At 35.1% G+C, this 24491-nt stretch overlaps 1 protein-coding gene across 1 annotated transcript; it reads right to left on the bottom strand.

Annotated features, from left to right (window-relative positions):
- Nucleotides 1-1091: 1091 nt before the first annotated feature.
- On the bottom strand, nucleotides 1092-23826 carry LOC122002005. Its single transcript, XM_042557019.1, has 7 exons — nucleotides 23543-23826; nucleotides 21540-22811; nucleotides 4545-4600; nucleotides 4180-4413; nucleotides 2544-2835; nucleotides 1628-1824; nucleotides 1092-1452 (listed from the first exon to the last, which is right to left on the bottom strand). The coding sequence occupies exons 2-7, from the start codon at nucleotides 22731-22733 to the stop codon at nucleotides 1299-1301; spliced, it is 2127 nt and encodes a 708-aa protein (XP_042412953.1). The 5' UTR covers nucleotides 22734-22811; nucleotides 23543-23826; the 3' UTR covers nucleotides 1092-1298.
- Nucleotides 23827-24491: the final 665 nt, after the last annotated feature.

Here is a 24491-nt window from a genome sequence, read left to right as displayed (position 1 = left end):
CACTTTCCAAATACCTTGATAGTGAGTCAGGTTTTCAAAGTACTAAGATTAGTCGGCACAATAACAAAAAAATTATATTTGCAAAAAAAATGAACAAAAACGAGATAAGAAGCCAAAAAATTATTAGATTAAGTTTTGAAACCTATTTTGAAAAAAAAAACAACGATGTGAAAGAAAAAAAACTAGTTGAGAAAGGAACATTGACGTACTGTTTGCTTGATTAATGCAACGTGACTCTAATATCAATTATTGGATCGAAGACAAGAGGAGGTGTCATTTTTAGGTGAGTAAATTTTTTTATTTTAATTTTTAATTTCAAAAAGTAGATCAAAGTTTTCAAAATGTTGATTGAAATACACAGCAAAAAATATTATTGTAGAAATACTTTTAGAAAATCATTTCAGTTTAACTTAAGAGTTTAAAATGAACTTTTCAAACAACTTGCTGAATAATAATACAATAATGGAATGATGAGATAAGAAAAGCGTATAGAGATTTGATGTGATTTGAAACTTCCACGCTGCAGCTCTTCAAGTCAAACAACTTTGATGTGAATGCCGAATCACTCCTCAGAAATCAATATATTCTCTTCTTTTAGAAATCTTCAAAGATCTAGAAATCTTTATAAAACAACTTCGAGTCAAACAACTTCAAGTTCCCTTTTAGAATTTTGGTTAGTCTAGTCAAACAACTTTGATTCCCCTTTTATATTTGTTATTCCATATTCATGACTACTCCGACGTTTTCGATAAATCAAATTCTAAACATATCATCAATCAACTCGCCCTGAACAGCTTATCCTTTAATTGATACTTTTGTTGACTTTATCATCGATCTTCGACTACGTATCCTTTTAACCGAATTTGTTGTTAACTACCCTAAGTCGACTACTAATTTAATATCACTCAAGTGTCCTTAATTTATCTTGTTTTAAGTTTACAATAATTCAAATTTAAATATCAATCACTCTGCTGTTAAAGAAACATTAATTGACAGAATTACAATCTTCATTCTCGATTGCCATAACCGTGTCAGTTGGCACACGAAATTCTAATTCAAAACTCAGGATGCCTTATAAAGATTCAACTGACTCGACTTCCAAAAGTTGGTACTATAAGAAAGAAAGCTTACACAACAATAACATGTCTTATCCACAGTTAAAAACATTCAATATTAAATCAGACCAAAAAAGAAATTTCAAAATTCAACCTAAAATTAGATAAATAAGAAGAAAGTCTTTCTTTTTCCAAATATAATCTCAAGGACATGTATGCAAATGAGATAATACACATATATTCCTAGTAGTTTGCACTCCAGTCATAAGGCTGGTAGGTTACTTTCAACTGGGTGCTTGAAAGCAACTCTAGAAGGTCCTCAGATTTTTGGGGTTCGAGGTAGTTGGCCGCATGTTTTAGTACCTCAACCTCGTTCTTCCCAAAGTCCACACTGTACCTGAAGAAAATCATAAAATGAACTTAACTCTAGTAAATTTTTTGAATGATAACTTGACTAATAAAGAAGATATGCAACAAAAGTGACATCACGATATGAAAATTTACAAAGAATTGGGGCTTATATAAGGTTTTTATTGAAGTAAAGAAGAGAAGAAATTCAAAAGAAAACTTACCATCTTAAGATCTTTGTTATTGATGCAACTGAAGATTCAGAATCCACAAATAATCCTCCAGCTTTGATGAAATCTCGAGCAGATTCAATTAGCTCTTTGTCGATATTTCCAGGAGAGTAACACCTTAGTGCAGGTCCAGATCTTGTGCCACACACCAAAGCAAAGTGAACTAATGGTTCTGGATGTGGAAAAGCAACCTGATTGAAGGAAACAAACAAGATTCCACTCTCAATTAATAAGCAGCTCTTGTTTAATTGAATTAATTATAATTGAGCAGACTAGCCCAAGATTTTTTGGAATGTCCAAACTGTTCGTCCAGGCAAAGTAATACCAGATTGCATTTTCAGCCTCCACATCACAGATAATCACAAACTTCAGTGAACATAACCATAGGGAAGAGTGCTTCAGTTGAAGCTTTCAACCTTCACCTAAACCACTTTGAGTGCTCTACATACTCAGACACTGTTGTCTAAGTAGACTCTAGAACTAACTCTTTCTTAATTTATCAAGTTGCAACACACCCTTGCTAGCTCAGAGCAGAGCACATCCGTATGTTGTATGATGGGGTCAGAGAACACAGTAATAGCATTATGATGTGTATAAAAGAACTGTCTTTGCATCTGCTTTCTTCTAACAATCCAACACCAATATTATTTATTTTCTTCTCACAGCTTGCCTTAATGTTACAAATTCCAAAAAGAGATCTAGTAGTTGTAGCATCTCCTACAAATAGACCCTCTAGAAGACAATATAAAGTAGACAATTTAAGGAAAAAAAAACAAATACATTATTTACTCAGAAGATAAAACAACAGAGGTTAGGGTCATTCATCCAACCTAGATATTCTTATTTGCTTAAAGTAGTATTTGATCAGTATAGCCAGTCAGTCAAAGTGAAACGGTGTTATTATATTTACCTTTATGCGCTTGTCCCTCTGTCCAAAGGGCTTGGTAATATTATACGGAGGACGTTGATTCCCCCTTAATATTCCATTATGGATGGCCGATAGAGAATAGGCACACCCACCTATAACATATTTAAAATCGCCGAAGAATGTTCTCCTTTCTAGGGCCCGAGCAGGAAATCCTAATGTCAATATTGCATGGATGGCCATCATGTTATAGAGGTTTATGAAGAAAGCAAGCTTTTCCTCCCGTGACAAGGGTTCCAAATCCACCCTCTGAAGCTCTTCAATTGTTCTCAAGTACCTATAAAACAAAGAAATGAATCAAAGTCTGTTATCTCTAGAAAAAGACCAACATTATTCCCATTTAAGTATAATTAATATTATTAACGTATAACAGTTTCTGAAACTTGGAATGGTGAAACAATTTTGTTTCGATTTTAACAAGCCATGGGACCATGATGTGGCAAGCATCACGAAGTCGTGTATTTAAAGTTGGTTACATGAATCTTATTGGCACTGAGCTCTATGCAAACTGTAACTAATAATATTCAAATCACCTAAATCTTTTATTTATTATCCTAACCAAAATTCTCTTGGGTCTCTCTATATCCTTAACACTCTAGTCAATTCAACTCATGCAGCCTTAGAATTTAGTGGTTGTCATAGAACATTTATATATTCTCTCAACATATTTTCTTTCATATCTATTGTAACTCCACATGTTACTCCTAGATAATATTATTTTTTTTAGTTTATCATATCTAATGATCCTACACAACCAAGCAATAAATATAGTTCTCCAAAATTTCACTGAAATAATTTAGGAGATTGAAATTTAGGGGCATAGATAGGGATTGCTCTCAAACCTCAGAGTGCACTGGCTGTCAATCACATAAGATTCCACAAACTGTTCACCATTTCAACCACATACCTTTATCTATTAGCGATATCTTTATCAACATTTCTTTGTTGAATAATAGATCCACGCAAATCTAAAATTCTTATATAAATTTCATGTCCATTCATCTTAATTATCCTTGAACAGTTTTGTTATTATTGAAACTGAAACCTCAGAGTGCACTGGCTGTCAATCACATAAGATTCCACAAACTGTTCACCATTTCAACCACATACCTTTATCTATTAGCGATATCTTTATCAACATTTCTTTGTTGAATAATAGATCCACGCAAATCTAAAATTCTTATATAAATTTCATGTCCATTCAACTTAATTATCCTTGAACAGTTTTATTATTATTGAAACTGAATTTCATATGCAAAGTTTTCAAAAAAAATGTTTAAAAAATATATAAAGAAAGGAAAAAAAATAACTGATAAGTATGCCAATACTTATAAAGGATGCACATCTGAAAGCAAATCAAGTTATGTTTAGCAAACTGGCTGCAGAAAATGAAAAGCCTTGTTGTTATAAAATAGTTGATATAAGCATTATAAAATCAGTTGAACAAATTATCTACATGCTACAGAAATACAATTCATGTAAAATGTTGTGCTAACTGCAATTAGAAGCAACACAATTTGCTTCCCCAGCAAACAGAACCCTAGTTTGCAGGTAGCAGCACATTATATATTCCTAAGAAAAAGTGTGATCAGCTTTTAAATTCAGTATGGCTGAAACTAACCTTTTGAACTCTTCACAACTATGGATACTCCTGTAATCAACATGCCTTCCATCTTCAGATACATATGCTTCAATTATCGCATAAGAGAGAAACCTTAACCTTGATGCAATTTCAGTGATAGGCTTAGGTTTGACTTCAATAACACCCCTTGGGAAGTTGTAGCACTGAGTCATGATGACTGGATCATGTTCCAAAAATCGGTACAAGTGGCTTCCATCCTCGAATATGTTCTCACTATACTCACAAAAATGAAAGGTAAAAATACGGTTACCACAGAAATTTTAAAAACACAATAATGATTTACAATAGCGATATGCATGGAAAACATATTATAAATGGAAACAATAGAGAACTAGAATTACTACTTTGTAATATGCTGGAAAAAGTGCATGCCAACGAGCTTTCTTCCAAATTCCACAGCCTGCATATGAGAGGGAGAGAACATGAGTAGTAAATTTTACTTGAAAAAAAAAAAAGCTTTTTACCATTTTCAACAAACACAATGAAATCACTACATTATCACTTGCAAATAAGAGCACAAGTATGCAAGTTTCTATTTCTATTGTCAATTTCTTCTTGGATGTGCATAATTCTATTAGCATACCCCTTGTATTGTTTATTAGACCATACTAAAAAGACAAAAAAAAGGCACAAGGGATAAGAACGTTCAAGAAAACAAGGTGAGTAAAGTTTATCTGCCTCTACATGAATACAACACTTTTGTCACGAATCTCCATGTTATCTCCCATGCATATTCATATTCTACACATTTAGGTGGATCACCAAATTAACTGAAAGGGGCACTTCAATTTATGCCCAAAACTCTATGGCCTCTTGCTAAAACTGTCAAACTTAATGGGATAAACCCGCAATCCCAAGTCATTCAATAACACCTAACCATCACAGACCCACAAAATCTCCAAATTGTAGACTTTTATTTATTAAAAACATTTTAAAAAAAAACTAATTTGAAAGAGAAAAAAAGGTTCCAATTTGAGCTCCGTGCATGCAAAAGTGAGTTTTTAATCCAAATTGGATAGAAGCTATACAAAAGAGAACTAAGGAAAGATTTTCATGTCTTTTTTCTTCCCTTCCTCATTTACATTAAAAAAAGGAATGGAGGGAAAGTGCTTCTAGGGAATGTTTTTCACTTGATTTCCTTCCTAATTTCCTTCCCTCATAAGGAAATTGCCCTGTGATTACATGATAACAAGTATTAGCAATCATCATAACACCCACATGCCATGGTATCCTTAAAGTCACTTAAAGCCCTGTGATTCTTACATTGACATCAATGTCCCTATCACACGCCTTGTAACATCCCTAAAGTGGCATGATCCTATTTAGGCATTAATAGTCCTTACTGATATACATCTTGTAATATGCTTGAAACTCATGTGATCCCCATCTAGGCATTGGTGACCCTAACCCCTAATCCATCTCATGTACTATATATTACCAAGTATACTACAAATTTTCATGGTAGGAACATGCTAAAACATATATCAAGGAACAAAACTAATCTCTAAGCATGAATCATTAAAGAAAGATAACAACTCAAGCAGGCTTCATTAACACATGCAAGATAATAAGCAATATGCATGACAAATAAAGTAAGGATACATGAATAAAAAGAATCAAAGACATCCATGGATCAACAAAAGCAAGGAACCAAAAAGGTAAATAGTACCTTTATTAAGTTAGTGTTTAACTGAAGCTTGCACTATCAAAGTATCAATTAACCTAAGGTTAAGCTTGAACCTACCTCCTAATGGAATTTAGGCCACAAGAGAGTAATCATACGGCTAACACCATATCCACAACCTCTTGCTTTAGATTTGGACACAAAACTTTCCTTCTTATTTCCAAAAAGAAATAACTACTCATCTTTTTTCTCACCGCACAATATAAGAGCAATGTACACTCTACAAAAGATATACATACTTGTCCTCAAAAAAACGTAACATGCACAAGACAAACAACAATGTTAGGAATTTTCAAGGAAACTCATGGCTACACTTTAATTTTCAAAGTTGTCCAAGTTGTCAATTTTATATTTTGTTATATTTTAGACATAATTGGAAATTTTAAAAATATTGTAGAAAATCCAAATATGTTTTTATTGAGTCATTATTTCATTGAGAATAAGTCTAATTATCAATCTAAAAGGGGCAGGATCCCATATATTAAATATGTTTTAGATTAATATAATCCCTTTTATTCTCTTAGTGAGAATTTGTTCCTTTGGGCAAGTTCTTCTTTGTATTTGTCCACTATGCTATGTTAATTGGTATTAGAGTTGAAACCTACTTTGGTTTTATACCCTCTTCTTTGATCAACATTCTATTAGTGTGATTTCCTTCCTCATCACCCATTTCTCTCCACCTTCCCCTATTGTTTGACATCCTTCTACCTCCCTTCCATTAACTTCTTGCTCCTGTTATCACCACTTTTCATTCCACCTCCATATCATTTATTCATATTACTCGTGACCATTGCCTCCCCACTCAGCCATCCCTCCCTCATCGTCACCACTCACCACCTCTCCACCACTTGCCATGATAGCATTGGACAACCATACCACAAAGATTGGCTCCCATTGTAAGCCATCAACGACCCATGCCACTCTTTTGCCAACCTCAAATTGACCCCAACCCTCTTTTGATGCCTTTTGTGTATAACCCTATCCCAACTACCAATTTACGCCAACACTTATACAACAACCACCATTCTACGCTGATGCCGACACTAGCACAACCTCCCTTTTGTGCTAGAGCCAATGCAAGTGAACCCACTCTTTTGTGCCTAAGTTGATATAGCAAAACTGCCCTTCTACTCTAGCATCTATGCCAGCACAACCTTCCTTTTGTGTTAGCATCAATGCTAGCAAAACCAATGTGTCGAAGCTAACAACACCATCAAGAACCCCTCTAGCACTGAGCACCAGCTTCAAATGCCTCTTGATCCTCCTATATAAACACCAACATCACTGCTTGACACGACCTACTCTAAACCCCAATTTTGTCCACTCAACCGCCAACTACCCTACCCACTACCTCGATATAATGCCTGTACACTTTGCTGCTTCATCCAACCAACGTCACTTGCTCTTCTATGCTAAAATAGGTTTTGAGTTTCATTAAAACCTAATTTTAGAAAATTTTCATTTTAGTTATTAAAAAAAGGACTGCTGTTATTGTAGCAACAATAGGAAAAAAAATATTTTCATTAGATGTCGTTAGGGGTCCAAATTGACATAATAGAGACTTGGATGTACAAGAATTTATTAGCACAAATTTTATAGAAGAGGGACTCACATTACCCCATCAATACCATTGAATTTCACTCCTTTGGCACACCACGAGACTTGGACTATGCAGTGCAAATTCCACCTTAAAGGCTCACATCAAGGTAATATTGTCGCTTACTAATAGGTTAATTTATTATATGTGTTACCTATTTTCTCTATTGTTGCTTGGTTTATCACTATAATTTATTAATCTTTGACTGTTTATTGTTTATTTTATCATTGTTCTTTTATTTTTATTTGTTTTCTTAAATTTACTATGTTATTTTATAATTCTTATTACTTGTCTAACCTCCATATTGGTCATAACAAAACACCCCACTATCTCTTCCTATCCAAGAGATAAAAAAAATGTGTTAGGATCATTGATCGTAGTAATATTGGAATGCTAGAGGGAGGTAAATAGCACCTTGACCTACAAATAATATCTAATCTTTCTCATAGATTAGTGCAAGCCCAAAATATAAATTAGTTTTTGTCAATCGTGTTTATAGATAATGTTGGTGCAATCTCCCTTTGAGTTTGGGTACAATCAATATTTTAATAGATTGGGAAAAGATTTTATGGTAGAATTCTGGTTGAATTTGATAAGTATTTAGTCGTGCAGGACTTAGAGATATACACATTGAGACAACTTGGCATGGCCAAAATCGGATGAGTTATGCTCTGTTTACTCAAAGGAGCATATGAGTGAGGGAAAGGATTTCACAGTGGAAAAATATCTCTACGGGGAGGAAAGAGGGGGGTGGCGGCGGCAATACCGCCACTCACGAGCGATCGTGCGTGGATGTTCGCGAGCTATCCTCTACTCATGAGCGGCCTTATGTGGACGCTTACGAGCCGCCTACCGCTCGCCCTGTCGGTCCTTGTGGAGGCTCGCCGCTCGCCGCCCACCGCTCGTTGTCGTCGCCGTAACTTGCTAGTAAGAGAAGGCGGTGTTTGACCCCGTCATGATTCTCTACTAGCTGTGGAATTCCAAGCAACAGATCAAGAATTCTGATCGCCATACGCCGCCATAGGAGGCAATTGGAGCACATGTTGTTCTAGTTTTAGTGACTCTTTTATCATTGAGGTGTATTGGGGTGGGGTGGTGTTATGTTGATTCAATGTGGTTGAAAGGGGTTTCGGAAGGAAACATTTTTTTTTATTTAGTTGTTGGTTTTTCTAGTTAAAGATCTCTCTTTTCACTTTGGGCGGTTGCTTGTTGATCGGTTTAGCAAATGTGCAATTTGTCTTCACAAGAATGTCGGTGTTCGACTTGGATCTACTGTGTTGGTGTGTTTTCATTATCTGAGATTTTGGTGGCAGTTCCGTCACTCGTGAGCAGTCGTGCGTGGATGCTCGCGAGCTATCTGCTACTCATGAGCGGCCTTATGTGGACACTCGCGAGCCGACCACCACTCGCTGTCGTCGTCATAACTTGCTGGTAGGAGAAGGCTATCTTTAACCCTTCACGATTCTCAACTAGCTGTGGAATTCTAGGCGGAGAATCAAGAATTCTGATCTCCATCGCCGTCGTGGGAGGCAATTGGAGCACATGTCGTTCTAGTTTTAGTGATTTGATCATTAAGGTGTACTGGGGTGGTGTTATGTTGATTCGAGGTGGTTGAGAGGGGTTTTGAAAGGGAACATTTTTTTATTTAGTTGGTTTTTCTGGTTGAAGATCTCTCTTTTCACTTTGGGTTGTTGCTTGTTGATCGGGTTTAGCAAATGTGCAATTTGTCTTCACAAGAATGTCGGTGTTCGACTTGGATCTACTGAACAATGTTACATCCTTGAGTCTTTAGTTTGTTTGTGTATTTATTTTTAATTCCTCTGTGCTTTTATTTGTGCTAACCTTGATAAGCAGTTAGCAAGAAATTCTTAAGTTGCAAATTGGGGATGTTTTCTATTCACCCCCTCTAGTTCGATCGTCTAGTTCTAACAAGTAATATCAAAGCTTCATTTGCATTCGGAGGATTAACCGCCGACAAAGCACAATGGCTGTAGAAAAATTTCAAACCCCAAGGCTAGAGGGAAATTTTCAATCATGGAAGAGAAAGATAACACTCTACTTCTACCTCAATATTACCATGACAACCATAGGAAGGTTTCGATTTTCCTTTTGATAATGATGATAAAATGTTATTATTATCTAGGATGACCAAGAAACAAAAGGAGGAAATAGTGGAAGACACAAAGGTGAAGATGGCCCTTAAACAAGTGATCGGAACTCTTGGAGGAGTTAACTCTAAGCAAGTGAGTAAACTTTAAGCAAAAAGTCTTAGAGGACTCTAAGCAAGTGAGAAAGTTTAGTAGATTAGGTAGACTAGATACTAAGTAACATATTATGTATATTGTTTGTACTTAGATGAAGTTCACAGAGTAGAATCAGAGGATCCGAGCAATCGGAAGTGCTTCGATCAACTCAAAAATCCGAGCGATCGGAACTGATCCAAGAGCCTAGAAGAACTAGACGACATCAAATCCAAGATCTGAGTCAGACAATCAACGGATCATAGTTGACCAAGCACCACGTGGCCGAAGTTGGTCTAAGCAACCGGAAGTCGCCAAGTCAGTAAGATTCGAAGTTCATGAGGATAAGATTGGCAGCTAAGTCAACAAGGGTCCAAGCGCCCAGAAAGCTTCCAAGCAATCGGATACGTGCCACAACAACAGCTTGATAGAGTGCTATAAAAAGAGGGCAAGGGCTCGAGGTTCATAATATCATCACATAATATCATTCAAACTCTTACTTTATGCTCTCAAAGTTCATTCTAATCAAGTGATCCACGATGTTCCAAGACGAGTGTGGGGCATACAGGCTTCTAGAAGCGAGCTTCTCAGCAGTATTATTTATTCTTGTTATTAATTATTAGTTGCTTAATTGTTGTTCTATTTATGCCTGTGACTATTAACCTGTAAAAGGTTTCTCCGTCAATGGAAGGTATAGCCATGGAGTAGAAGCCTGGGGAGTTGCGAACCATGTTAAAAATATGATGTGTACGTGTTCTTGTTTATGTTTGTTATATTTTTATATTCCGATGTGTACTAACTTGCAGTTAAGCAAGACCGGCGTGAAATGAAAAGAGAACGTTATTCACCCATCTCCTTTAGCGCGACTAGCCGACAACTCTTCAATTGAATTAACAACCAATAGAGCAAGCTAGAGGTATGAATTGTGGTTTAAAATTTAAATTTCATATAATATGTTTCAAGTGAAGGGAAAAAAACACACTTTAAAAATAAGTGTTAGAATGGTCTTGCCACAGTGAAGGAGGTAGGAGCACATGTATTTTAAATGCAAGAAAACAGAACATCACATATTCATGGTTCGTGGAGGAGATCCATGAATCTGGGTGAGCGTTTGAGGGTAATTTTAATGTTTATGAAAATTCAATGCCAGTGATAATTTAGATAATTATGATCTCTTCTAATTTAAGTTTGGATTATCTAAGTAAATTAGATTTTCATGATAATCCTATTTTACTTGGTCATAATAATTTGATTAATTCAAATTTAATTAATAAGAATAATTCAATTAATTTAATTAATTCAGATTTAATTAATAATACAATTAATCAAGATAATTTAGATTTGATTAATTCAAATTTAATAAATAATTTTAATTCGATTAATAATTCAAATTTAAATACTAATTCTATTAATCCGAATTTAATTAAGTATAATGAAAAGATTAATCAAGATAATCAAATTAATAATTCAGCTTTAAAGACTAATTCAAATACAATTAATAATATGTTTAGTTTAATTAGATTAATCAAGAAAATGATAATCTATTTAATTTATTTAATCAAGATTTTAATGAGGTCAATTAAAATAGTGATCAAATCAATCAAAACATTAATCTGATAAATCAAAATCTTCATTAGAATATTAAAGAGAATAATCAAAGTTTAATTAAAATTTTAATTAATTAGAATAATTCAAAATCATAAAACAATTTTTGATTTTTAGAAATCCAGAAAAACAGGTTTTAGAATCTAAAAATTCAAAAATCAGAAATTAACTTTCAAAAATCCAGAAAATCAGTTTTCGAATTTTAAAAATCTGAAAAATCATTCTTGAATTTTAAAAATCCAAAAAATCAGAATTTAAATTTTAAAATTTCAAAAAAAATGAGTTTTTAAATTTTAAAAATTCAGAAAATCAAATTTTAAATAGTAAAAATACAAATTCTATAAAATTAAGAAGTTTTAAAAAGAAAAATAATATTACATCATCTTATAATCAAGTACCTTTCGATGAACAAATTAATAATATCATACTCAAGCAAAAAAAAAAACAATAATAATTAAAATGTGTCAAAAGTTGGTTGACACATTCAAGGAATAACATACAATGCGTCAAATTATATATTCGACACATTATTAGAAACCAATGATTTAATTATGATTTGCTTGATATGTTACATGCTTTACATCTAATAGTTGTCATTTTCATGTATATTTTTAATTAATTGTTATATGTTATGCTTCATATAACATGTCATATTTATGATCCATGTGTTAGATTTTTATCTTTAAAAGGATAGAATATGATAAAGGGATTTGATCTTGAAACTTGGTATTAGAAAGGGTTGAGATGATATAGGCCTAAAGAAACTCTGTTAATGCATGTCTAGGTTAAATAATGAGAATTCTACCTAGTGCAATTAACTGAGCGGATCTAACTGAAGCTACCTCAATCTAATAAGGGCTTAGTTAGACCCAGACTTAGTATTAAGTTCCTTAGGTTTGTCATTTTGCAGAAGTTTTGTTTAATACATGTGGCTACTTTAAGAAGTGTCACTAAGACTCGCCACAACCTAGAAGCTTATTCTAAAAACACTTGTTTAACGGACCCAAAGCTAAGTTTGAATCTAACACAAAATCAAATTACCTTAGAAAATTCATCATCAAACATTTAAATTAATCACTTAAAGTTGAAATATATATTGTCTATTGTGTATAGTGAGACACATACAACGGGTGAGATGCTACGATAAATAAATGGAATTATTTTGAAAAATATTTTCAAAAATTCATAGAATTATTTTATTAAAAAATATTTTCAAAACAATCATTTACATAGTAATGTTGAATGATGTTTCATGATTGACTGATTGCTAAATACTTATAAAATTTTCAAAAAATACTTATATTTGTGAAAAAATAAAATATTGACCAGTGAAACCCTAGACACCTAGGTATTTTTTTTCCTTGTGGTTAATAAGGTTGTCATCAGAGAGTGTCAAAGTTAGGGGGAGCTCAACTTCTTAAAAGACATAGCATTGTTTAGGGGGGAATTTTCAAATTCAACTTGAAAATGTTTTGAAAAGAAAAATTAGAAAATTCCTTGAAAATAGTTTCAAAATGTTTGAAAAATATTTTTGAAAATATTGTTTGGAAAGTATTTTGAAACTATTTAAATATATATACCTCTTTGAAAATAATTTGAAAAATATCTATATCTTTGAAAATTTAGAAATATTTTCATTATTTTGAAAAGAGTAGATTAGTTTCAAAATAAATATTTTGGAAATTACTTTTTAAACAAATATTTTTGAACATTATTCTTGAAAATCTTTTCAATAATTTTTTAAAAAGAAAAAATTATGTCTTTTAAGAAGATAGAGATGGAGAATTTAAATGTTAAAACCAATATTGTTGATGCAATAACCAAGGAGATCCTTAGGATTCTAGTTTTAAAAAGTATATAGCATTATTCTTTCTGTAATAACCAAGGAGGTCCTTAGGATTCTAGTTTTAAAAGGTAGATAGTCTTATTCTTTCTTATGTATGTCAAAGGAGGAGAAGAAAAGATTAAGTTAGAAACCCTCATTCTTTGATTTTGGCATAAGACCAAGAAATTAGGTTAAATAATTAGACTAACTTAAACATATTATCAAGCATCAAAAAGGGAATGATTGTTAGTGCAATCAACTAAGTGGGCAAAAGTCCAAACAGATCAAGGGTGACTAGATGTTTGACAGTTGGATAGAAATCCTGACAGGTTAAGGTTAACCTAGGCAAAGTGAGAAGTCATGATAGGTTAAAGTTGACCTAGGCAAGAATGAGAAGTCCTAACAGGTTAAGGTTGACCTAGGCAAGGGAAAGTCTAGACCCGAATGTCTAGCAAGTGAAAAGTCCAAGCAAGTCAAAGGGGTCGAATGCTTGAAAAAGGAAAAATCCTAGGTACTAAGAAGTCTTGAAGGAGTGAAGTCCAAGTCTTAGAGGAGTAAACTCTAAGTCTTGGAAGAATGGAGTCCAAGCAAGTGAGAAAGTCTAGTAGGTGAGGAAGACCAGATAATGGGTAACATATTCCGTATATTGTTTGTATTTAACTCTGTATTGTAGGAAGCTAAAGTTGATGGAGTGGACTCAAAGGATCTAGGCGATCAGAAGTGGTATGGTCGACCGAAAGGTTCGGGAGATCGGAAGTGGTTTGATTGACTTAAAGGGTCGGACGACCGAAACTAGTCAACACCCGAAAGGATCAGGTGAGATCAGATCCGAGAGAAGCGATCAACGAATTGGAGTTGACCAAGCTCTAGGCGACAGAAGTCGCCATGTCAGCAAGATTCAAAGTTTGCGAGATCAGATTGGAGTCCGCAAGGGCTTAGGCGCCCGGAAAGCTTCCGAATCAAATAGGTGCCACATCAACAGAGTGCTATAAAAAGAGGACAAGGGCTCGAGGTTTAGAATATCATCATATCATTCAGACTCTTGTGCTCTCAAAGTCCATTCTAGTCAAGTGATCCATGAAGAGTGTGAGGCATTCAGGGCTTCTAGAGTGATCTTCTTAGCAATATTATTTATTCATGTTATTAATTACTTAGTTGCTTAATTGTTGTTTTGTTTTTGCTTGTGACTATGAACCTGTAAGAGGTTTCTCCACCGCGGAAGGTGTCCGAAAATGAGAAAAACAATAGTGCTCGCATTTAAGGCACAACTGTGGAGTAGGAACTCTAGGGGGTTGCAAACCACATTAAAAATCTGGTGTGTGCGTGTTCTTGTTTATGTTTGTTATATTTTTTATAATCCGATGCATACCAACTTGTAGACAAGCAAGACTAACATGAAAAGAAAAGAAAGTGAGCATTATTCACCCCACCCACCTCCCACCCCCTCTAGTGCGTCCAGTTCTAATAAGGAAGGGCATACCGAGGTGGAGATTGAGTGATGAGAATTGTCAAGATCAAGAATAGCAAACTGTGTACTTGGGCTCAATTGGAAGCAACACAACACTTGGGCCAAAATAGAGGAACTGCTTAGATTCTTGTATTTAAAGCAGAGGATGCAAGATTGGGTGCTCATGATGCGGTAAGGAACTGTTGTGCAAATGGCGGTGGCTTTTTTCTCGACCACGGACCTCCAAATCAGGTTACTTTGACTGGCAGCAAAGGCTTGGTCTTGGCCAACAGGTGGTGAATAGGAACAACAACCAATGAATTACTACTAGTGCTGACCCAATAGGAGCTATCGTATGTTAGTGCAAGCAGCACTAAATAATCAAGTTTTGATATATAATAAAAGTTTAAAGTTATATATTGGAAGATCTAACTTGTGTGTTAAGTGTACAGATATAGGTCACTTAACAGGAAAAGCACTAGTAGGTCATAAGGATCGAATACTAGGCAAAAGAAGCTCTAGTAGTCAATAGGACCGGACACTAGACAGATAACTAGACACCAAACACAATAAAGCATGAGTAGGTTAGGAGAACCATACACTAGGCAGAAGAAGCCCTAGTGGGGCAGGAGGACTGAACACTAGATAGATAAAGTCTAGTGAGTCATGGGTCAGCAGAACTGGACATTTGACAAAGCTTAGCAGTCCTGAGTAGTCGAGCAAAGCTTAGCAGTCTTGTGCTACATGAAAAAATCATATTTTTCAAGCGACTGAAAAGTATTTTTGGTCAACCAAACAAATCAAGCAACCGGATAAGATTGATCAATTGACTGGATTAGCATAGTATCACTAAAATGGCAACTGACATAGCATAAGTTGTTGTCATGGTAACTAATACAAAAGTGGATAAGTCTCTAGAAGCTGACATGGTGATGTGTGTGAATCATTTATATGTTTTCGGTCTTATTTAGCATGCATTTGTTGCATTACATGAGCATATTTTGTGTAAACTTCTAGTGTTTGCATTTATTTCATCTTTTTAGTTCGGATGACTACGGTTTATGTTTTATATTGATAGGAAGTGGAGATTTTTGACATTAGAGCATGCTTGGAGATGCAAAGTCCGAAGAAGCACATGACATAATGATTCATGGCCAGCCCGAGGTAGCCACTACAGTCTTGGATCATCCCGGAAGAAGGGCGGCCATGGAGCATCGAATTGGGACAAGCAACCAGAACCACGGCCAGCCTGTGGTAGCCATCACAGTTGTGGTCCATACAAAGCAATGAGGAAAATCCAGGCAGAACGATCCACGGCCAGCCTGTGGAACACTCCACAGCCATGGATCAGGGTTTCAAGACGTGTCTCCCCTTATTTTTAGGAAATTTTGTTAGCCTCCTCTTATTTTTAGTGAACTCTGTTAGGGTTCTGAGCCATAAAAGGGAACAAGAGGAGGTGGCTACAAGGCATCTAGTGACAAGGGATCGAAGAGGAGGCTACATCCATGACATCAAAGGAGCTATCAGAAGTCAATGGCTTGTATCTCTAACCCTATGAAGTAGTTTTCCTTATTCTAGAATTAGGAAGTAGCCGATGATGAGTTGATGATTGTTGTTTGTGACTTTTCTCTTTTATTAATGATAAGATCTTTTTTGATTTATTTTAGCATCCTTAATTGTGAATGTATTAATGTACGTTTGCATAAATTAGAGGTCAGGGTTTCGAAATTGTAAAACTGAACTTGAGTTTTTTATCATGAAAGTAGCTCTCGAGGATAACATTGAATGTCACAGGGCATAAAGGGTCTATCTTGATTCAATGACCATCAGAATAGGGTTGTCTTAAGAACTGGTTTTCTCATTGCTTTTCATTAAGTTGAAGTTCTCTTAGTTTTTCTTAGTTTGCTTAATTTCACAGCTATTCCCTCATTTTGATTCGTCTAGATAACCTACTTTGTATGTAACTTGATAGTCAATAACACAGTCCCAGAATACGGTAATTTTATTACTTACGACAACCATACACTTGCGATTAGCATGCATCACGTGGAGAGGAGATAAGTCCCAAAATATTGACATGGAAATTGAAGTCATGGATTGCTCACTCTAAATGTTGTTCTTAATGTTCCAAAATTGTCTTTTAACCTTTTATCTGTCAGTAAATTGGTCCATGATCAAAATTGTCAAGCTAATTTCTTTTCATCTCACTGTGTATTCAAGATTGGACCTCAAGGAGGATGATTGGCGGTGCTAAACTAAGTGGAGGACTCTACTTCCTTCAGATTGCAAAGCACCATGCACATTCTTCCCATCACAGCCATACAAGCCATCAAAACCGTTTACCATAATCCACAGTGATGTTTAGGGTCCTAATAAGATAAGCACCCCCTCTAATACGAAATGGTTTCTCACATTTACTAATGATCATACTCGACTTTGCTAGGTGTATTTATTAAAGGAAAAAATCAGAAGTTGAACAAGTCTTTAAAAAAAATTTCAATATGGCGCAGACTCAATTTCAAACTACCATATAGATTTTTAGAAGTGACAATGAGAAGGAGTATTTTGACATAATCTTAGGAAGAAAAAAAAAATTGAAAAGGAGATAGTTCATCACAGTTCATGTATAGATACACCTCAACAAAATGGTATTGCTGAAAGAAAAAATAAACCCTCTTGGAGATAGCCCGAACATTACTTTTTTCAACCAAAGCACCAAAATATTTGTGGAGTGAAGCTATTTTAACTGCTACATATTTAATTAATAGAATGTTATCTAAAGTTCTATAATTTAAGACTTCATTCAATACATTTACAACATGTTTTCCTACCGTTCGTCTTTCAGCTAATTTACCATTAAAAATATTTGGTTGCACAACTTTTGTTCACGAACATAGGATAACCGGAAAACTTGAGACAAGGGCAAGAAAATGTGTCTTCGTGGGTTACTCTCCTACGCAAAAAGGTTATAAGTGTTATAATTCGATATCAAAAAAAATTGTGGCAATGGATGTCACATTTTTTGAAACACAACCTCCTTTTAAGAACATTCATCTTCAAGGGGGAGAGTTTAAGGGAAGATCCATTTACTAACTTTAATGATATATTTTTTGTCAAATGATATGTTTGGATTTGAGCCTACTACCTCTGCACAAATAATAAATGGCGAAGGATCATTCTTTGAAACTCCTCTCATAATGAGTAATGTTTCTACTAAATCCAGCCGTACATTTGACAATCAAAAATCTGAAAAACAAAATTGTGAAAAAAACCTAGTACAATGTCACAACATGATATGACAGGTAATAGATTTAAGGAAGGGGAACAAACTTGGAAGGGAATCGTCTACTTGAGAAAGAATCATCTGAAAGGGAACGATGAATCATCTCTACGGCATAGTCGTGATTCCGAGCCAAGGGAGAATCTTCATCATAGTACTGATAATTCTCTTCCAAAGTTTGATAGTCAATCTGAGTCTAACATACCAATATCTCTTCGAAAAGGTGACAAATCTTGTACTAAACATCCTATATCTAAGTTTGTGTCATATTCAAATTTGTCTTAATCTCTTATCACTTTTTTGTTCTCAATTACCCTGTGTAAACATTTCTAAATATGTACAGGAAGCTCTACAAGTTCCAAAGTGGAAGGAAGCTATGCTTGAGGAGATGAGAGCTCTTGGGAAGAATAATACTTGAAAGATTGTTACACTACCAACAAGGAAAAGTACTGTGGGATGTAAGTGGGTTTTCACTATGAAGTATAACTCAGATCAATGGAGAGATATAAGGCTAGATTGGTAGCCAAAGGGTTCACTCAAACCTATGGTGTTGATTACTCTAAGACATTTGCTCCCGTTGCAAAACTAAATATGGTGAGAGTACTTTTATGCTAATCTAGACTGGCCTTTGCTACAATTAGATGTAAAAAATATCTTCCTCAATGGTGATTTAGAAGGGAGGTGTACATGGATAGTCCACCGAGCTTTGAGGAGAAATTCAGCTTAAAGGTGTGTAAATTAAGAAAATTTTTGTATGGTCTCAAGCAATATCTGAGAGCTTGGTTTGAGAAATTTACTCAATCAGTCAAGAAGCAAGGATACACTCAAGGACAAACAGATCATACATTATTCTTAAAATTTTCCACCGAAGGAAAGATTGTTGTACTAATAGTGTATGTGAATGATATTATTCTCACAAGTAATGATGTGATTGAAGTGGAAAGACTGAAGAAAAGCCTAGCAATTGAATTTGAGATCAAGGATTTGAGAACATTAAGGTATTTCCTTGGTATGGAAGTCGCTCACTCTAGATAAGGTATTATTGTCTCTCAACAGAAGTATATCCTTGATCTCTTGGAGGAAACAGGAATTAGTGGTTGTAGACTCGCAGAGACTCCCATGGATCGTAATATAAAACTCTAGGTTGTGTTACTAGTAGATACTAAAGGTTAGTTGGGAAACTAATTTACCTATCTTATACTCCGCCAGACATTGCTTTCCCAGTCAGTGTTGTGAGTCAGTTCATGCGTGCACAATTTGAAGAACACTTTGAGGCTGTTTATAGAATTCTGAAATATTTGAAGACTACTCCCATAAAAGGCCTACTTTTTAGAAAGACTTTATGTGTTTACTTATGCAGATTAGGCAGGATCAGTTAATGACAGGAGATCCACTTCAGGATACTCCACCTTTGTATGGGGAAACCTAGTAACATGGAGAAATAAGAAACTAAGTGTTGTAGCCAGAAGTAGTGCAGAAGTTCAGTTTAGAGCAATGGCTCAAGGAGTCTATGAGGTGTTCTGGATATGCAAAATACTTGAAGAGATCAAAAACCCCATAGAACTTCCATTGAAGTTATATTGTGATAATAAGGCCGCAATAAGCATTGCTCATATTTCATTCCAACATGATAGAACGAAACACATTGAGATTTATCGACATTTTATAAAGGAGAAAATTGAAGCTGGGACCATTTGTTTACCATTTGTACCTTCTAACCAACAAATAGTTGATATCTTGATGAAGGGACTTGCAAGAGTCAACTTTGAACAATTATAAGCAAGTTGGACTTGATATTTATGCACCAACTTGAGGGGGAGTGTTGGAAAATTAGGAGATACTGATTGCATAAAATCAAGAAATAATCTTTAAGATAATGATTGCATAAAATGGAAAGAACCTTGGAAAATCATAAAATAATCTCTGATTTTAGTAATTTCCATTTCTGATATTTCCTCTCTTTTATTTGTTCCTATTTCAGTACTTTGTATCTTCTATTTATTGATGTAATGTCTAGTTGAAAATTAATAATAACAATTCCTCTTCGTTCAATTTTTTTTCCTTTAATCTTCCCGGTTTTCTTCCATGCCAAACGCGACTTCTATGAAGAATGATCCTAGGGTTTAAAAGGTTGACAAGTGTTGTAGTCAAGCACACTTTGCGTATCTGCTATGTAGGCTAAGGCTAGGCAGCTGTTATGGTTGTTCCTTATTAGAATTTGTATCTGATGCAAACAAGCAGACCACTACACCTACTTAATCTATCCTCTAAGTTGTATTGACTAAGTGTTTAGGACATTCGAACCTAGATTGGGTACACCCAATGCCAATCCAGATTGTACATTATTTTTCATTTAGATAATATTTATTTTAGGGATGACAATTTCCTCCGAACCCAATGGAGGATCTAATATCTGATCCGAATGAAGGAGGGTATGGAGGGATTTTTTTTTGGATCCGATTAAATAAACGGATAATCGAGTATGGAGGTCTAGCGGAATCCTACCCATACCCAATCCGAATACTTGATTAAATTATATATATATATATATATATATATATATATATATATATAATTATTTTTCCAAAACCCACTAACTATTTTTGTTGGTGCTAATCTATTTTTATTGAATATGATTAAATTAGAAGTATGCTATAGATGTTTAATCTTTTTGTGTAATTATATTTTTTTGGATATGATATTAATTCTAATTTGTTTTTGTTGGAGTTGGATGTAATGAAGAAAATCATTACCATAGAGGATATCCAATCCTTTGATGGGTATGGGGATAGATATCCAATCCCTGTATGGAGATGGGGATGAAAGTTGAAAATCCGATGGGGATGGGAATGGAGATGGATATAATACATGAGGATAAGGATGGGGATATGGAATCCGATCCAAATCTGATCCATTGTTATCCTTAATTTATTTACCTATCCAAAAAAACAAAAGGAGTCCTTTGAAGGATTCCTTTTGTTTCATTCTGTACCAACATGAGCATGCAAGCAAACTTGTAACCGACCATAGGAGTCTTGTGTAGCACATGTCAATGGGGCTTTGATGTCGAGTACTAAAAACCACCTATATCGAGCGACACGATACCACAAAACCCTAGTAGAAACTAATTTTTTCCCCCTTCTAAGGGAACACAAACTAGAGGAAGCAGTTCTCCTTCCCTAGCCTAACTCACTTCTTAGCCTAGTTGATCCCTAACTCATAGAAAAAAGAGGATGGTTAAGCATCATGGACTCATGGGAGATAAGGCTACTTTGTTCTTAGCAAGGTCTTATTTTACCATTAAACAAATTATCTTAGAATAAGGATCATAGCAAAATCTTACTTTACCATTAAATGAAACATCTTAAAATAGGGCAAAATCTTATTTTACCATTAAATGAAACAAAAAATAGGGATAAATTATCTAATCATATATTAGATGGTCATTATGTTTCCAAGTCAAGGTTCTTAGTTTTTACTTTTTATATTAATTAGTTATCTTGTAATAAACACAGGGGTTGTATAAGTATTCATATGAGGATATTGAAAAAAAGATGTCATTTTACAACTAACATAACATAGGTTTTAGAATAATCTCAACTTCTAAATCTTAAGTAAACGTCAGAGGAAAAGAAGGCTACAAACTACTAGGGAAACTAACCTCTTCTCTTTCAAAATACTGATCTTCAGACAGAAAGTTTACAGCTTCAGACCCAACAAAACAATTGCTAAACCTCCGCATCTTATAGAATCTGTCCTTTATAATAATTGACTCTTTCATCTTTCTGACAATTGAGGCCATGTCATCAATTGTTCCATTACCAGACTCATCATCTTCACCAGGCAATGGTGGCAAAGGAGCTGTAGGTATAGATTCCTCAATGAAAAGATCTTTAATTTTCTCATCAAGCTGTCCTGACTCATCCATGGCCTTCAGTTCATCAAGTCCTCCAACTAGGAAATCATTTAAATACACCTTGGGAACAACAGAAGAGCCTGTTCTTTTCTCCAACTCAAGCTTTCTAGTAGGAAAAATATCAATGTTGATCTCAACATATTTGAGTCTTTTCATATTCAATAAAGATCTAACCATTCTACACTCTTGGCATCCAAGCCTTGTATACACTATAATCCTTCGCTGTATTGTTTCTTGTAGTAAATTATCAAAAGAAGTATGTTCTAAATGATCAGTTTTGCTTTGAGAATCCGCATTGCGTCTAATTTTCATGAAATTTAGAGGGTTCCATAGTGATTGTTCACCATCCTTTGGTGAGACTTTATTTTCCTTGGAATCAGTTTCCACATCTTGATCCTTATCATGACCCTTTGTGACTATATCATTGTAATCGCCAAGTTCCTCTTGATTTTTTTTGCTAGAAAGGCGACGAAGCATAGTAGAAACAGCAACTGCACTCTTCTCCCTAACGAAGTTTCTCAAAGCAACAGCTTTTTCAGGCCATGCATACACTTGCACTTCTGGATCAGCAGGATCCATATTTTGGCTTGAAAATGCCTTGTCAGTTTCCAATTCAGGAGCCTCAGTTCCATCAAAAACAGGGTCTGCATCCTTCTCCTCGACAGTAACTCCCTCTGAAAGCTGATTCACCTCTGTCAAATTTTGTCCATCTAACACTGTACTTGCCTTTTCCTGTTGCTTCAAAACTTGATCCAGATTTTTAGCTTCATGCTTCTGTTTGTTCAACTCATTATGATCCTCTTCATTAATATTTATAGATTCCATAACAGTTGATAGATTCCCTTCATCCTTGCTAGGAACATCACATGGACTGGTTGCAGAAGCCTGTGTTTTTGACGAGAGGACAAAATTCCCCTCAGAAATCACTCTTTCATCCATAGTGTTACAATCGTGCTTTGTTGGATTACCCAGTGCTTCTCAGTCAACCTAATCCTTAAAAGCCTTAATAATATAACTCTGCAGAAAAAAATGAACAGAGAAAATTGCTCAATTATCATGTAGGAAGAGGCTAACCCTATTGTTTCCATAAAATCTTAGCAGCAGCATCTTCTTAAAACTGAATTTCTTCTATCAGGCAATTAACAACTAAAGCGGCGAACTTCTGGCAAAAAGTTCACTCCAACTTGGTTAGATACTCTTTACACATTCTTATCCGACCATCATATAGATTTAGGTGATAATAATATATTTTTGTATTGATTCAAACAGAAATTTTGATTGACTTTACATAGATTTACTGGAGCGTTCAACATTTAAAGAAGGAACGACTTCAGATTTCAAAATAATGTAACAGGGAAGGACAAGGACGCCATTCCAGCATTTAAATAAAAAGGGATGGAAGTTTGCAATTGAAGACATACCCAACAGGCAATGGTTTCAACTTTCAAACAGAATATAATCTCCTTTTCAACAAAATAAACAAGGATTGATAAATCGTTCGGGCGTTTCTACCAGTATCCAAATACCAAAGAGAAAAAAAAAAGGAAAAAAAAAACTGCGTTCTCCCCATGAATAGAATGATTAGAATATCGCATGACTTGTACTTCATTTCTACGTCTAAAATGATACAGTCGCATCAAGTTGGTCTCTTTCCAAAACCCTAAAGTACGGAGGAGCAGAAATCGGAAACAAGAGAATCCACGTCGTCAAAAAACCAAACATCGGAAAAGGAGTTATCATGAACTAACCAGCTGATGAGACGCGCTCCCGCAGCGGCTACATGGAAGAACCCAGACTACTCAGCCAGGTCAAATCAATTGACTTGTTGACCATAAAGGGGGAAAATAAATCTTCAAAGAAATTGATAAGGAAACCAAATTGAGAGGTATTTTTGAAGACGTGAGGACTGAAAAGAAATAGAGAGATTAGGTCAGATGATAATGATGAAGAAGAAGAAGAAAAGAAGGTTGAATCGGATGGGAGACGGAGCGGGAATTGCAGCAGAAGATACTGATGGCTCACGAGCATACTTTCAAGATTAGATCCAAAAGTTATTCTATAATACAAGGTAGAATGATACTTGATCCAAAGCACGTGTCCACTGCACGTCGAGGAGCCCACAGGACTGGATTAGGTGCGGGGAAAGGGCGAGCAGTGACCTTTGGCTGGGATCCAGTTCCGGGAACCTGCAAGAATCGCGGGTTGATATTTTCCGGGTCGAGTTGGCCCACATCCGATTCTCATATATCAATCAAATATAATTTAGGGAGGCTTGCGGTTGACTAATTTCATGCCTGGTAGGTTCCCGGGTCGGGTTGGCTCAGATCCGGTTCCAGGACAGCTGTTGAGCTCGGGAATCGGGATCAACATCATGAATACGAAGGTTGAGGTACAACTTCATAATTATTTATTCGTAATTGACAAAATTCTTGTCTAGGTATGAAATTAGAGGCAGAAGACGTGCAAACATTTTTATTTCCGGAATCTCCCGATCCTGTATACAAGTCATGTGCAGTGTTGCCCGTAGGTCACGGTGTGATAAAAAACAATGGAGTGGTATATTTATGTAACCAGAGTTAAGTTTAATTCTCACATAAGGCATATTAATCATGTTCAAATTATTTGTGATGCTAAGTCGCTCGTGCATCTGTATTTTTTAGATTTATATATCTAATAATTGGAAGAGGAGGTAAAATT

The sequence above is a fragment of the Zingiber officinale genome, chromosome 7A, assembly GCF_018446385.1.
Source record: "Zingiber officinale cultivar Zhangliang chromosome 7A, Zo_v1.1, whole genome shotgun sequence".
Taxonomy (NCBI): Eukaryota; Viridiplantae; Streptophyta; class Magnoliopsida; order Zingiberales; family Zingiberaceae; genus Zingiber; species Zingiber officinale.
The sequence above is the reverse complement of the archived record's forward strand: the minus strand, read 5'-3'. Positions and strand labels throughout refer to the sequence as shown.